Source organism: Rattus norvegicus, chromosome 17 (assembly GCF_036323735.1).
Source record: "Rattus norvegicus strain BN/NHsdMcwi chromosome 17, GRCr8, whole genome shotgun sequence".
Lineage (NCBI taxonomy): Eukaryota > Metazoa > Chordata > Mammalia > Rodentia > Muridae > Rattus > Rattus norvegicus.
In genome coordinates, this window is record NC_086035.1 from 401,427 (window position 1) to 418,969 (window position 17,543).

Here is a 17,543-nt window from a genome sequence, read left to right on the forward strand (position 1 = left end):
ATACTCCTCTAAAAGCTAGACATAAAGACAAATCATATTGTGTTGGGGGTTGGTCTGGTGCTCCTATGTATTCAAATGCTAAATTCTGTACCCCAAGATCTGGCTGCTCCAAGATGAGTAATTCTCACATATGCCAGCCTTTGTTGTGTAAACCTTGGTGCCTGATTTAAAACTATTGGTTAAATAAAACTGGCAACAGCCAATTACTGGGGAGAATAGAAGGCATGAGGGTTTGAATTAACCAGGCTGCAGAGGGGGGATTGCAGAGAGAAAGAGAAGAAAGAGTGGAGGAAGAAGATGGGGTACAGAGGGTCTCCATTAGATTTGATGGACCAGGAGCATGTGCCCTGAAGGTAGGCTGGTGGAGCAGAAATAACCTGGGGAGACACAACAGCAGGTACTTGGGTAATGCATGTGGGAAGTAGACAGTCTCGCGAATTAGAAAAATAGATTTAGGGATAATCCCCCAATAATTGTGCACAAGCTAAATAAATAAATCGTGGTCTGAGTCTCATTCATTTGTAACCAAGGCAGAGATAGATATAATTCAATTTATTTGACAATAAATTGTCATCTTACCTAGAAAAAGGCATTGTCTTATGATAGATACAATCATTATCACATCATAATTCTGCCTGTCTCCTAGCATGGAAAGTGTTTTTCCCTCTACCGCTGTTTTCTCTAATCTCTTTTCCCACTGTTTAAGTTTTTTATTGTAGGGGTCTTTCACATCCTTAATTAGATTTAAATGTATTTCTGTGTGTTTCTAATGCTGCTGCGAATGGGATTTATTATTGATATATGTATAAACTCACGTGGTTCTTAAATGCTGATTTGTATCTTGTTGCTTTCCTGAATGTGTTTATCACGTGAGTGTTTTCTGGCAGGGTCTTCAAAGTCTTTAATCATATAGTCTGCAATCTTACTTCCTCCTTTCCTAGTTGTATGTATCTCTTTTATGTCTTTTTATTATTTTATACCGTGCCCAAGACATCAAGCTCTATATTGAATGAGAGCAGAAAGAGTAGGAATCCTTATCTTGTTCCACATTTGAGAGAGAATGCTTTCAGTTTTTCCATGTTTATTGAAATATCGAGACCCTTGATTTAGATCAGTGCCTCTCAATCTGTGGGTTGTGAACCATTGGGAGTCAAATGCCCTTTCACTTGAGTCGCATACAAGATATCCTGCATATCAGATACCTGCATTGCAATTCATTACAACTACAAAACTATAGTTATGCAGTGGTGACAAAAGTAATTTTATGGTTGGCAGTCACAACAACTGCAGCGTTAGGAAGGTTGAGAACCAGTGATTTAGATGGACATCTCATAGTACCCTGCAGTTGTCTTGGAAGTGAAAGCCACTTTAAAATAGTTAGTTTTGCTTTACCTAATGTAGCAGTCATTTTTGTCCTTTCACTTACTTGGCAGTATATGAATTAAAGTGCTACCATTAGTAGACTGTCACAACTCAGGCCACCAGATTTCTGTATTTTGAGATAAATATGATAATATTGCTTAATTTAAATCATTTATACCCGTGTGTGTATGTGTGTGTGTGTGTGTGTGTGTGTGTGTGTGTGTTACAGTCCCAAACTTCTCTTTTATTAAACAGTTCCTCATAAAGTTGTCTATGCTGGCCTTGAACTCACTGCACATCTCAGGCAGAGCTTGAATTTGCTTGCAATTAAGCTCCTGAATAACTGGGATTATAGGCTTGTGAAACCAGATGCAACCTGATGTTCATGCTTCTTAAACAAGTATTGCACTTCCAAAAACCCACATAATAAAAGGACACTGTGTCACAAGCATTGGCATTTGTAACTCAGCTGGAAATAACTTGAAGGGAATGATAAGACTTCATATTTTACCTATAATATCAGAAATAGCCAACTGTCTGTTTTATTCCATTATCTTCATGGAAGATTCTATACTACTAATTTGTATTTACCACCATGTATTCAATGTGGTGGCTCCTCATATTTTTGGCATTAAAGTAAAATATAGCCTTTGGTTAACACATGATTAAAGAACTTAATTTCTAAAATTATTAGAAAAATCAATGTAAATACTTCTATCAAGTCAGAACACAAAATATTTTAAAATAATCTCAAATACACATATATGATAACATCTAAAACATGAATTTAGTGAATATTTAACATGTCTTTAATAAATTAGAGTACCCAGCTGCATTTTGTAGCTAGTATGAATCAAGAACCCAACATCTATTTTTTTTATTTACCCCAAATAAATTTATTTATTTATTTATTTATTTATTTATTTATTTATTTATTTATTTATTTTCGGAGCTGGGGACCGAACCCAGGGCCTTGCGCTTGCTAGGCAAGCACTCTACCGCTGAGCTAAATCCCCAACCCTCCCCCCAAATTTATTTATTTATTTATTTATTTTTATTAACTTGAGTATTTCTTATTTACATTTCGAGTGTTATTCCCTTTCCCGGTTTCCAGGCCAACATCCCCCTAACCCCTCCCCCTCCCCTTCTATAGGGGTGTTCCCCTCCCCATCCTCCCCCAATTGCCGCCCTCCCACCAACAATCACGTTCACTGGGGGTTCAGTCTTGGCAGGACCAAGGGCTTCCCCTTACACTGGTGATCTTACTAGGATATTCAATGCTACCTATGAGGTCAGAGTCCAGGGTCAGTCCATGTATAGTCTTTAGGTGTTGGCTTAGTCCCTGGAAGCTCTGGTTGCTTGGCATTGTTGTTCATAAGGGGTCTCAAGCCCCTTCAAGCTCTTCCAGTTCTTTCTCTGATTCCTTCAACGGGGGTCCTGTTCTCAGTTCAGTGGTTTGCTGCTGGCATTCGCCTCTGTATTTGCTGTATTCTGGCTGTGTCTCTCAGGAGCGATCTACATCCGGCTCCTGTCGGTCTGCACTTCTTTGCTTCATCCATCTTGTCTAATTGGGTGGCTGTATATGTACGGGCCACATGTGGGGCAGGCTCTGAATGGGTGTTCCTTCTGTGTCTGTTTTAATCTTTGCCTCTCTATTCCCTGCCAAGGGTATTCTTGTTCCCCTTTTAAAGAAGGAGTGAAGCATTCACATTTTGATCATCCGTCTTGAGTTTCATGTGTTCTAGGCATCTAGGGTAATTAAGCATTTGGAACCCAACATCTATTAAACCGAGTATAGCCTCTGATTTAAACTATTTTGATTTTACCTCTATTTTTACTTCTTTCGTGTATACAAAATGATGATAAAGTGTATTGATATTTTAAGATACTAAAAAAGAAGTTAAACTTCACTTGGTTGTTCAACAATGACAACTATGAAAATTGCTTATTTTATTTTTTTAATCTTAATTTTATTCCCTTTTTTAAAATTCTCAATTTACTATCTTACCTTTGATCTGTTCTAACTTGTGTTCTTAGATTAGCCCTTCTTCTGATGAGGGCTGTCACTGTGTCAGATGAGGTCAAAGTTCATTTCTCTAGGGCATCAACAAGCAGAAGCTTTCAGTCCTCATGGAACAAATGGTTGTCTTTTTTTAAAAAAATATGATTCATTTAATGTATATGAGTACACTGTAACTGTCTTCAGACACACCAAATAGGGTATCTGGTCCCATGACAGATGGCTATGAGCCACCACATGGTTGGTGGGAATTGAACTCAGAACCTTGGGAAGAGCACAATCAGAGCTCATAATGGCTGAGCCATCTCTCCAGCCCCAAACAGTTGTCTCAATACCTGATTTTCTCCTGTCTTTGTGCTTGTACTCAGGTTGTCCCAACAACAGCTCTAGCTCTGGATGTGAAAGTCCTTATGGAGGCTTCCAGGGCTGCCTGAGGCTCATCTCTATTGGTGACAAAGTGGTGGATCCTATTGCAGTACAGCAGGGAGTGCTGGGGGGCTTCAGTGACCTCCAGATAGACTCCTGTGGCATCATAGACCGGTAAGAGCATTGCTGGGTCATTTTAGCATGCCTCTTTTCAAAGTTTAAAGCTAGAAATACATAGTCACATTAATAGTGAGGATTAGAAAGACTCTCTTGTGTATCTCACTGTGTTAACAGTGTTTTCAAATGACTACTTTATCAGAAGACATATTTCATGGAGTTGTAATGATGGCTCAGCTTATGAGGTCATACTGGTCCTACAGAGAATCTGAGCTCAGTTCCCAGCATCCTTGTCTGGCAGCACACAAACACCTTTAACTACAGTTCCAGATGCAATTGTGTGGCATATACTCACCTAGATATATACAAATAAAATCTATCTTTAATATATTGGACTGGAGATGTACAGTAGTTAAGACCATTGGCTGCTCTTCCATAGGACCTGAATTCAACTCCCAGCACTCACATGGCAACTCACAACCATCTGTAACTCCAGTTTCAGTTCTGACACCCTCCCCTGGCTCCTGGGGGCATCAGGTATCACAGATACAAATGCAGCTAGAACACACATACACATAAAATGAAATATTTAAAAGAGTTTTCTTAAGGCAATGCACCCTTTTTTGAACTTTAAATCAAATAGCCCCAGGTTCATAGTTACCAAACCTGGTCATTTTATCTCTGCACTGGCAACTCAAAATCTGATGAAGCAGAAGAATTGGAGAGGCTGCCCTGTTTCAATCCAGTACCAGACGGAATTGTCTTTTCTGCAGAATAAATGTAAAGTAAATTCTCTAGAAGTTTGAGCCCTAGAAGTGAATGAACCTCTGTTCATAGCAACAGACTTAGTGAAGAGTAAAGAAGACATGGAAAACATTTGAAGTTTTAAAAATTAGGGCTAGAAGATAGCTCCAGGGATAAAGCACTTGCCATTCAAATGTGAGGATCTGAGTTTAGATCCCCAGAACCTACATAAATTAAAAACTTAGAGTACACATTGTAACCCCAGTGTTCTTATGGCAAGATAGATGCAAGGCAAAAAACAAGATAATCTCTTGAAACTCATGGACCAGCTTGCCGGTCGTTTGCAGGGATGAACAAAAGATCCTGTCTCAAAGAAGATAGAAGATGAAGACAAACAGCTTATGTCCTCTGGCATCCACATGTACATAGCATGTGTACACACACGCACGCACACACACACACACACGCACGCACGCATGCACGCACGCACACAAACGGTGGAGCAGAGACAGACAGACAGGCAGGCAGGGAGGATAGCAGACAAAGATAGTTTTTAAAAAATGTTTTGATCTCAATAGTCTATATCTGTAGTGATTTTAGCTGAAAATAATCATTTGCTTATACATGGAAGAACATTATTTTTCATAAATTCTGTGCTTTAGTCCCTTTCCCTTGATGTCCACTGCCAACAACAAGTAATACTTACCACAGATAAAAATATCACATAATACCTCAATTATTGTTATATGTCAGCCAAAATAAACCAAAAATCAAGATTAACTTGATACTGTTTAAAAATGTAAAAGTTATAGCTACAAATAGGATTTATTACTTTCTACTCCATGGAGAAAAGTTAATTTTACTACTTTAAACATTAACTGTGCAGTCGCCAGCTAAGCAAGTTTTGGTTTATAATCATGTCTGGTGATGTATTAAAAGAACATATTCCCTACCAAATGAAAAATTCACTCACGGGAACTTAATTTGGCACAAAATATTTTCCCTGTGAATATTAGTTGTTTCATAGGAAAAAAAATAATTAATCGGAAGATGAAGGTGCACAGTACAAGAGGTTGGTCCAGTTGCTTTCCCAATTGCCTGTGAAATTAGAATTCTTGAAATGATCCCAAGACTGCACCCACTGGGAAACTCCAAACTCTGGTCCCAGTTCCCTGTGTGCTGAGAAGGCTCTGGTCCTGGCTAAGCCGTGCGCTTGCTTGACAGGCAATGTGAAGTCCAACCTGGCCCTCAGTGCAGCTCATAGGAGCCGTCTGACAGCCGTGAGTAAATGGTTGAGAGCTGTCAGCGAACAGAAATGTGTGTGTGGTTGTTATTCCACTTGTAAGCTACGTTTAGACAGCTTTCCAGTGATTCACAAGACATGGTTTGTTTACATCCAGAGGACTCCAGAGATATCAGGCACCTCTCACTTTGTTCTTTCTTTCTTTCTTTCTATTCTTTTTTTTTCTTTTTCCGGAGCTGAGGACCGAACCCAGGACCTTGCGCTTGCTAGGCAAGTGCTCTACCACTGAGCTAAATCCCCAACCCCCACTTTGTTCTTTCTTTTCCTGCTTGTGTGGCTATTCAGGGTTCTTAAAGGATTCTTGGAGATTTTAGGGTAGATTTTTCCCAAGTTTGTAAAACAGAAGACAAAAAGTCATTGAGGTTTTGAGAGAGGTTATACTGAGCGTACAGGCAGATCCGAGTAGGACTGACATCTTAGCAATTTTATCTCTTTAGAATCGATTGCTCACTCTGAAGGTAAAGAGCAGCACATGAGTTTTAAAGATTTATTCAATATTTCTCAAAGCACGTTGCCGTAATACAGAAAACTTCCCTGTCCTTTCTCTCCTCTCCTACAACTGCTTTCTTTAAAAATTTCCACAATTACTAAATTGAGATTTAGTGAATTTTACTTTATATATGAAATAAATTTTGCTAGACATATATTAGTATTTTGATATTGGGGATGAAAAATAGGGCATGTTTCCAATTAAGCTGTCATGTGCAACAAAATCCATTATCTAAAATTATTGTTATTAATAGAAGCCTTGAAGGCAGACTCAGCACTCACTGGTCATGTTGAATTTTCTGTATGTGCTACAAATCCATTTTTTAACTATTTTATTTGTCTCTCATATATTATAACCCAACTACAGTTTCCCCTTCCCCCTTTCCTCCCAGTGCCCTGCACACAACCCTATTGGCAAGGGGGGTAGGTAATTATGTTTGGTTTCTTATAGGTGTTTGCCCAACTACTGTGAACATGGGAGTGGATGTACCCAGTCATGGGACACCTTCTCCTGTGACTGTGACGGCACAGGCTACACTGGAACAACCTGCCATTCCTGTAAGCTTCACAACTCAATCCTTATGTCATTGTGACTTCCTCGTCTTTTTGTTATCTATTTTGTTAGTTTTGTTGCACTGTTCATTAATTATGTTTATCTGAATATCTCCAAGCATGCAGACATATCAGCATAAGCATTGCAGCACCCAACTACTGTCTGGTTTACTTTATTTAATGTTTATTTGTGTTTTTGCTTATTTGATGCTACAGATTAAACCTAGGCTTTGTACATGATTGACAAATGCTATGCCACTGAGCTACAGCCTCAGCACTTAATATCATCTAATACTAGGGCAGCGGGAGAACACAAAGAAATATGTAATACTAAGTACAGCAAAAATGAACCTTGTCAGCAGTAGCAAAGTCAGTCTAGTAGAATAATATGTAGATTAGGGAGGTGACTTGGGTGGGAAAGTACTTGCTTTGCAAGCATGAATACGTGAGATTCCCAACCCCATATAAGAGGAGAGACGTGAAATGACAGTCCTAGGGAGACAGAGACAAGAGGATCCCTGGGGCTGCTGGCCAACCAATCTAATCAAATTGGAATCTCCAGGTTGAATGAGAAACCTCATCTCAAAAAATAGAGGCTGGGTATGGCGGCGCATGCCTTTAATCCCAGCACTCTGGAGGCAGAGGCAGGTGGATCTCTTAATTTAATGCCAACCTGATCTACAAAGCAAGTCTCAGGACAGCCAGGGCAACACAAAGAAATCCTGTCTCAAAAAACAAAATTAAATCAAAGTGGGGAGCTGTTAAAAAGAAAACTGAAGTCAACCTCTAGCCTACAGACATGTGAACACACACACACACACACACACACACACAGAGACGTGAACATACATACACTCACATATGTACATAAAGGCAAATAAATTCACATACAAAAATAAAGGTTTAAAAGCTGTATAGTAGAGGGTGAAAATAGAATAAAGAACGCACGTTGTAACAACTTGTTCCTTTACTTGGATTTAATTCCTACAATTCTTTCAGTCAGAGAAACGTGGAAAAATAATCATTTGTCAAGCTTGAATGTAATAAAATTAAAAATTAAAAAAAAAACCCTGGATAGAAGTGCTACATGGTAGAGATTTAGAAAAGGCAATTAAAGTCTCTTAAATTGTGATTTTTTTCTTTGGTGGAGACAATAATGAATCATAAAGTGTGGACTTATTGAGTTCTTAAATATGTCTGTCCCTTTCTAGTGAGTTCCATAAATTAACTGATTAAACTCCGGAGAGATTCAAGAATAAAAGACTATTATTGCTTTCATCGTAATGGCTAGGAAAGAAGGAGACTACGAAGCTCCACATACAATTATTTGGTGACAGGGTGACGATTTGAACTAAGGAAGCTGTTTCCAGAACCTTCACTTTAGGCGAACCTTCACTTGAAAGGTGGTCCTTAAGCAGTAGTACCAGAAGCAACTGGAAACTTGTAACAAATATAAACTCTCAAGACTCACCCAAATCTACTGAACTGGAATCTCAGGATAGGTCTAAGTGGGAATGTGTTATGTCAGAAACATAGATGGACATGTTTGTATCTTTCCACCATAATAGAAATTATTGACTAATGGTAAATTCACCAGCTACATTGGTTGCTTTAACTGCGCTTTACCAAGAAGTTCTGGTTTTTCAAAATGGTTGGTTGTAGGCAAGCATGGGTTCTTTTAGTCCAGCCTTAAAGTACATATCAAACAGTAAATATTTCTACATATGTATTATAGGTCACAGAATGGTTACAGAGGGGTTAAAAGGTCATAGCAAAATTCAAGAAATTCAAAGTTACCTTACTAGAGGCAGGGGCAGAGATCTGGCAGAGATGCAGAGTATCACTGCAGTGGTTAGACAAGATGTTAGTGAACAACGACCACAACAGAGAACTATTGAAAGTCTTCCAAAGTCAGATCCAAGCTCTAGCTTAGCTTCAGATACAAGGCGCACCTTCTCTGAACAATGGAGGTAAAGTTCACATCCAGGTCTGGACGGACAAACAAATGAATCAATGGACAGACAGGTGATGACTCAAGTAAGAGCCACCAGTAGGTGGTACCAAGCTAAGCTGAAGCCCTGTCATCTCTATATTCATCCCTTGATCACTCCCAAGCAGTGCCACTCCCCCATGAGTAAGCATTTAAACATAGGAGCCTAGAGGGACCATTCTTATTCAAACTACCACAGACCTCAAGTCCTCAGCCCACCTGCCACTTTCTCAAATCGGGTGCCCACCAATATCTTTTCACAACTCCGTGAGATTTCCCTGATCTTTTTCAAGAACTACAGTGAGAAGTCAGAGTATAAATTGCTATAACTCCACTTAGGGATGCAAGTGAAGTTAGAGGAGACCCCTGGGTTCCCAACAGCAAAGTTCTACATGAGCCTGGCAAGGGAGTAGACAATCTACTCACAACACTCCTGCAGATTGACTCATCAAGCACGTGTTGGGGTCAGAAAGACTTCTATTTCTACAGACGCTTTACTTTTTTGTATTGGGTTTGTCTAGAACCAAAGTATAAGTAACTCGGCAAAGTAACTGCCACAGGGATGAGACCTTCTACTTCCATAGAACTTCTATTCTCTAGCATAGTCTTGAACATTGAGTCTTGAGATCTTCCTTAACCCCTTTGTATGTTCTTCCATACCCAGCAACTTCCCTTACATGGTGTAGTGCATGAACTAGTTTTACTAATCATGCATGCCTATATCCTGTATTCAAATATAACTCCCCAAATACCAAAAGGTTGAAAGGGGAAGTATTTCCATTTTAAAAAATGATTTATTTATTCTTATTCTATGTGCATTGATGTTTTGCCTGCATGTATGTATGTCTGTGTCAAGATGTCAGATCCCCTGCAACTGGAGTTACAGAGTTGTGAGCCTCTGAAAAAACAACCAGTGCTCTTAACCACTGATCCATCTCAAAAAACCCTCAAATATTTAAATTTTAAAGTGATCCAATAGTGTCCTTGTAACTGTGGATTTCAGCAATTAAGGTTTTCAAATCGATGTGAAGCAGGGTTTCAGCAAACCCTTAATCATGAGACTCATTCAAAGTGGCCATTGTTGTTTTGTACAGTAATGTATCTAATCTATGTATTCTTTGTCATTTAAAAAGTCAAGGGACTCAGAAAAACAAAAGTTTCGATTATTCTCCTTGATATGTGTTCTCTAGCTAAGCCTATTACAAAACTCTAACCATGAGTATAAATCCTGTTGGACATGTACAGGTACTTGCACAATTAAGTACACATAACAGTAATACATCTGACTTATCTTCCAACCTATGACATTCACTGAAAGAACACTGATGAGTTCATCAGTTTACTCTGGGGCTATTCTAGGATGACATTCACATTGTTTACCTTAAATTTGTTCAGACTTAAGATTTCTTCTTGCACACTACAAACAAAAAATTTTGTTGGCTGAGGGGATGGCTCATTTAGCTTAGTGTTTGCCTTGTAAGCATGAAGACTAGACTTCAATTTCTAGTACCGAAGTAAAACTGAGCATGGTACCTAGTGTTTGTAATTTCAGCACTGAAAGACAGAAAGAGGTGGATCCCTGAGGTTCACTGGCCAGCCAGTACAGACTATTTGGTAATCTCCAAGCCAACAAAAACCCGTCTCAAGAAAGGTAGAATGTGAGTGGTACCTAAGGAAGTACATCTGAGGTCCTTCTTATGATAATGCTATAAATGCACACCATTCCCTTTACAATATGTTCTTGACACATTTCACACATGCATACACAGACGTTCACACACATTTTTTTACAAAGTTTTCTAGATATTCCATTTTATGAAATGAGAGAAAAATAACACCCATATCTTACCTTCAATTTCTCTTTTTTTTTTTGTGCTTGTTTTTTTAATTGGATATTTTATTTATTTACATTTCAAATGTTATCCCCTTTCCCGGTTTCCCCTCCAGAAATCCCCTGTCCCATCCTCCCTCCCCCAATTCTATGAAGGTGTTCCCCCACCCAACCACCCACTCCTGCTTCCCCGACCTGGCATTCCCCTACACGGGGGCATTTTCTTATTAAAGAATAAAGTCAGTCGAGTCAAAATTAAGGAAAATTACATTTATATGGGGTCAATTTGGATTGCAATCCATAAAAGCAATCTTGAAAATATGTCCCAATGTTTTATTAAATGGCAATCATATATCCAGTCTTAAGCCAAAGAGGGTTGAAGTCGCAGAGGTCTCTGGGTAGGGTAGTTTGGGGTAAAGGTCTGTTGTTCAGAAGGTCAAAAAGTTTAATGATATTCCAAGGCCAGTATGTGAGAGAACATGGGAGTGGCTTTCCAGTAGCCTAGTTCAAACATAGATAAATATGAGGGAGATTAATGATGATCTCTTGAACTCATTTATTTTTTTGAACCAATATTACACAATTTTTGTTGTTTTCCTTGATGTTCCTTGAGTATTTGAAAAATATTTTGAATTAACATTTATGAAAATAAATGTAGAAAATTCAATATTCTTATAATAGTGATATAAATACATCCCATTCCCTTTGAAATGTTTTTTGGCATAGTTCAAAGGCCAAAATGAACTTGCTGGTACAGCAAAATCCTGACCTTTGAGGGTCTAATGAAAGAAACTAACACAGTTGACATTCATCAAATCCCTTCTCCAAGAGGCCATATCACTCTTAGCTTTGTTGAATAGGTCTTTTCTGTAGGTCAAAATATTACCTTGCTGGTCTTTTTTTTTTTTAATTTAACCAAAAAGTTAGGAATCCAGTATCTTGGTAACATATTTATATGCACAAATGAAAATGTTCAATTATACCGAATAAATAAAACTATATAAAAATGTTTTCATCAAAATATTTTCTCTCCTGTATTGAGTTTGAATTACCATGATTTGTCCTTTCCAAAATACTTAATAAAGTTTCTTTTCAACTTAATTATTTTTTAATAAGGAGGAGTTGCTCATATGTTCGTTGTATTCATGTCTTTAAGATGTTCATTTAAAGCAAAGGGTATAATTACTCAATTTTTTAAATATGTATTACAGTGTATTTGTTGGATAACATCATATTGCCTGAGTAGGTTATAACTAATATTTGTTGAATGTTAAGTTTTTACGGTTAGAGTAAAATTTCCTTCTTTAATTTTGGCACTTAGTTCTGAAGGTTACTTGTCACAAGTTTGAATAGGATTGGGAATTAACAACATGTAGGATTGGGAGCTACAATTTCCCCCAGACTACCTTCTAACTCTTTCATAATGTGCTTCAAAATATCATCCTTAACTTAAAAGTGAGAGAAAACATGTACCCAGAGAGAGTATAATCCTCATATGTTTCCAAATAATTTCCTCTTAAAGACCGTATCCCATTCCCAGCATAACATCCATCTTGTGTATGTGATCTTATGTGTCAATGGATGCCCAGCCCACAGAGACCAGAGGAGGATGTTGGATGTCTACTTCTCTCCAATATATTTCCTAGAGACAGGGTCTCCCACTGAATCTAGGTTAGGCTGGTAGGCAGCAAGCTCCATTGAGCCTCCTCTTTCCACCCCATGTAACACTGGGGTTATAAGAATGCTCAGCCACACCTGGATTCTTAACCAGGTGCTGGGAATTTGAACTCTGCTGCGCATGCTTGTGTGGAAGATGCTCTGATGCATGGAAATCTTAATTTTTAGTGACTGACATACTATTTTCTTTCTACTAAAAATAGAAACATACACCAAATATTTACTAGTGCCTAATAATATTGAACACAAGCTTGTTGTAATTTGATAATCTCCTGCTACTAAATTTAATTTTAAACATTTGATGTTTCTTTTATCTAATCAGATGTAATGTCACATACATTAATAAAACTAGGTTGAATCATATATTCATGTATATATAATTTAGAAATGAAAACCTGTGGAAAATAATTGAAAATACTGTTTCTGGTAAATGGTATTCCCCTGCAGCCATCTATGAACAGTCTTGTGAAGCCCACAGGCACAGAGGGAGCCCTTCTGGACTTTACTACATTGATGTAGATGGAAGTGGACAGCTGGCGCCATTTCTTGTGTACTGCAATATGACAGGTACATTTATAGCCTTTAGATTTGCAAAACAGCTGTACATAGAATTAGAATCAGAGTATATTCAAAAGTCTACTTAGTTGACAATATTGTATAAAAATAAAGTTTGATAATTATATAATGTTAAGTAGAAAACCCACATAAATATGTATTTAATATTTGTAAATTTTATGTAGCAAAATCAAAAGCCATGCCCAGGTCATCATTATTGCTCCTACATTTCTCACAATCACATATGTTTATAGCTATAATAATAAACATGATGCTTCGATTCTAAGATTTTCCTATTTTTACAGTTTAAAACAAAAATACTAATTGCTTAAAGTGCTAGGAAACAGCATATATATATATATGGTAGAATTTATGTACAGCTTAGAAAATTTAGTGATGGAGATATTTTTTGATATTATAAACCACCCTTGGTTTAGATATTATTACAGATAAACACTGCTTTAGTCTGGAAGATTACATGATAATTAATTTTTCAGAAATTTGCTTTCACTCATCATTTTCAACTCTCTAGAAGAGGAAACCTGAAATAAATAGTTCTCATTTAATATGACTTGAAATGTTCTAAAGTTTCATAAATTGGCCAGTAGCCAGATGGGTCATCAACAACTGAGGGGAAAAAAAACAGACAAATGAAAGTACAACGAAACTAAAAATGCTCTAGTAAAGGGTGTCAAAAATATTAAAGCAAGGGAGTGTTAAATGATTCAGAACCACCTGTGCAGCATTGTGCTGGAGATAATGAGACCTGAAGGTCCTGCTAAGAGATACAAATTATCACCAGAATTCCCTGATCAGACAAACCAAATGGAGACAACGTGGTGAGCATTCATCCTGCAGCTTTTCTCAGGACTTGTTTGTACCCCATCGTCTTCAGGCATCCACATAAAGTGACCCCGGCAAAATCAAAGAATCCACAAAGCTCAAACCAAGAGGAATCTTGAGCATCAAAACAATTAAAAACGAGGAAGCTAGAGGCTACACTGCTTATAACCAATAAGAAAATGTTAAGACATACAAATAAAGCCATAGCAACTTTAAAAGGTCAATAGTCAAAATACTCTTCCAGAAACTTGAAAGTGGAGATAAGGTTAGAGCTTCCATAAACCAGTGTCAGGCATGCAAAGGAGCTGGGGAATGATGGCCATGTGTTACCCAGCAAAGGACTGAACAAAAATGAATCTTAGTAACTCTTCCAAGATCCATTAGAGAAATAAAATCACAGAGAACATTGACAATCAAATTGGAGAGATGAAAAAGCAGATACAGCCAGAAGCCTGGATGAACAGATACTGAAGAGCAGCAGCCTCCACGGAACCAAATGCCAGGGTAGAGATACCAGAGTGAAAGTGGAGGTACACTTTCAGGTACAGTGGGGACAAGCCTGAGAGTTAAAAGTTTGGGCAGACCCCATCATTGTGAGCCTTTTCTGTTATGAGTTTGACCAGCTCCTCATAGTAAATACTATAGAAAATTCTCTTCATGCTTCTAGAAGAAGAAGAGGGTGCTAAGAACCATTTTAAATGCACCAGAATAGGCTGTACTTCCCTACAATAAAGATACTATTCATTGTCCTTCCTAGTTCTAAAATTCTTAATGTTATTAAAAGAAATTGCAGATCAATGGGGAATAGTAGTTGTTCCTATCCTACCTAATCTTCCTTACTATGGTAACAACAGCAGTCATGATGTAAGTGAAATTTTGTAAATAACAATGTATATCTCATAATGTCCCCAGATTACCATTTTATTCTTCAGAAAGACTAGATTTTCAAGCCTTCACCTTGGTGTTCCAAGGATGTTTTCTATTATTACATTTAAGCCCTGCATGATTTCAAACTTATTAAACTGATCAACACTTCAATGAATGCCTCAAGACCACTAAAACAAGACCGTGATAAACAAACAAACATGGAGATCCAGAAAGAAAGGAAGAAAGAAAGAAAGAAAGAAAGAAAGAAAGAAAGAAAGAAAGAAAGAAAGAAAATAAAGAAGGAAGGAAGGAAGAAAGAAAGACAAGAAGGAAGGAAGTAAAAAAGAAAGAAAGAAAAAAGAAAGAGGCCCATGAATGCCTTCAATGTCCAGTTTAGCTCTTTATGATTTATTTAATTAATAGGAAAACCCTGAAATATAATGTTGGGTAGGTAAATCACAAAACACCATCTTAAAAGTTAATATTAACATCCCTTCGGTCTGTGCTTTGTGAGTAGCCCTGCAGCCTGTCGATGTCTCTTTTCTGTCTGGTTTCTTCCCAGCAGACACAGCATGGACTGTTGTTCAGCACGGAGGGCCTGATGTCATGACAGTCAGAGGTGGCCCAGAAGGACATACGCGTTCTGCAACCTTCTCCTACGCTGCCACTGCAGCACAGCTGCGTGCTGTGGTGGATACTGCAGACCACTGTGAGCAGCAGGTGGACCTACAATGCAGGACCTCAGGGCCCTCAGACATAGGAGGTGAGGACCCAGCGTGCTGCAGAAAGGGCACGTAGGGCAAAAGTGCAGCTCTGCAGGCTATAGGATGCAATCCATTTCCATAGGGAAAGGCCAAGGTCATTTACTGGAAGTTTACCCAAAGCCTTTCCTAATTCCACCAGGCTCTGGACCACAAAACAGTAAAGAACACCCCTGACATATTAATGAACGTTCAGTACACATGCATACGACTACTGGCATGCATTTTTTAAATATAAGGAAACTTTGTATTGACAATAGCATTACCTTTCTGTTCACAATTAAGGGATCATGGTAAAAAGGGCGGGAATGGCCTAGTAATTCTCGGTGACTAGCTGCAATCCATAATGTCTTTTCCCTCCCCAAGGTGAGGTATGATTTTTCATTTTTTCTTTTATTGAAAATATTTTCTTTCCTCATACAATGTATCCTGATTGTAGGTCCCCGGGCTCTAGTTCCTCACCTCCAGATCCATACCCTTTCCGTCTCATTAGAAAGAAACGGGCTTCTAGGAGATGATGACCAAACATAGCAAAATAAAATATAATAAAATAAGGCAAAAGCCATCACATCAAAGATGGACAAAGCAACCCAACAGAAGGGGAAGAATCCTAAGAGCAGGCACAAGAATCAGAGACCCACTCATTCACACGTTCAGGAGACCCATAAAACACTAAGCTGAAAGCTATGTAATATAAGCAGAGGACCTGATGCAGACGCATTTAGGCCCTGAGCTTACTTCTTCAATCTCTGTGAGTTCATATGAGCTTTGCTCAATGAGTTCAGGAAGGAAGGAATTGTCACCCCAAGTTTACTAGATTTTTTTAAATGTATAACTGAGATTTCAAAATTAGGTATTTTTTTAGTCCATCACTTCAATTTTTATCAATGAGCTACTTACCACTAATTATATATAGTGGGACTATAGTATACTACACATTGGTTAGCCATCCGTGGAATAGACAGATGAAGGACAAAAGACAAGTTACATAGGTATGACCCTGTGAGCCAGCGAGCAAGCCCCACATACATGAGCTAAGTCCACTTCCTGGACACTCTTCAGCTCAGCAAGGAACCTGGCCTGCAAGGTTAGTATTCAATATGTTTGCTAGCTCTTGTTCTTTGGGCTTTACTCCTAGACATAAGGATTATTCAAGAAAGGAGCATTTTAAGTTTGGAGAATGGATGTGTGACAGTGAAGATATTATGAATACACAAGCATCCCTCACATGCATGTCTTATAGCAACAATGTAAAGCCAGGGGAGAATTTTAAATTTTAACTTAAATGTAGACAAGCATTTGGAATGGCCCTAATGTGTCCTGACATTCTTGATTCAGGCAGAGGTGAAATGGAAAGATAACGAGGTCTAAGTTTTCCTTATACTAGGTTTGATCTATTTTGTCTTATCAGCTGACACAGTTCATGAGGTGCTATTCTCGCTCGCTTCCCTCCCTATAAAGTACCATTGGATTATGAAGTTGTAGTGATACCTGAATCTGATAGCCAGAAAATCCAAGTCCATTGATCTGAGGGGAATCCTGGGCTTCAGAATCATTAGAGAAAAGCCTCAGGTGATCTTATGGAAATCCCTGTGCTAGGGCTTAAAGTCCCTAAAGAAATTTTCTTTTGAAAAAGAGAAGTGTTTCTCTCCTATGATTTTGATAGGATTATAAAATTTTTAACATTTAAATTTTTTTAGCTAAAACTAGTTTCATACATGTTTAAGAAACAAGTCTAGCCCCCCTTACCCTGCTCCCTCACAAAAGAATTACCTTACAAAACCATAGCATCACTACAGAATACCGACAGTGGTATAGTCAACCCACATATTCGATCACAAAGAATCATTCCTCTCACACCTGAACTGCCCCACTACCACTGCACCCAGCTAACCTTCATATAACCCCTAACTAGTTTGTTCTCTGTCTCAATGCTTCTTGTGACTGTTATTTTTTTTTTAACGATGAAGAGTGGAGTATTACATAGAGTAATAGAGAGTGTAGCCTACAGAGATTAGCTGCTTTTACCCAGAACATTCCTCTTTAAAGTTAGTTACTTTGATAAT

General features: G+C 38.2%; 1 protein-coding gene across 1 annotated transcript in view; it reads left to right on the top strand.

Moving 5' to 3' along the window:
* Cntnap3 (contactin associated protein family member 3) overlaps positions 1-17,543 on the top strand; it is a 188,097-nt gene that overhangs the window by 128,290 nt on the left and 42,264 nt on the right. The window contains exons 10-13 of the mRNA NM_001402217.1: positions 3,751-3,922; positions 6,853-6,959; positions 12,899-13,018; positions 15,282-15,479. Coding sequence (NP_001389146.1) covers positions 3,751-3,922; positions 6,853-6,959; positions 12,899-13,018; positions 15,282-15,479 — 597 coding nt within the window. The remainder of the gene's footprint in view (positions 1-3,750; positions 3,923-6,852; positions 6,960-12,898; positions 13,019-15,281; positions 15,480-17,543) is intronic.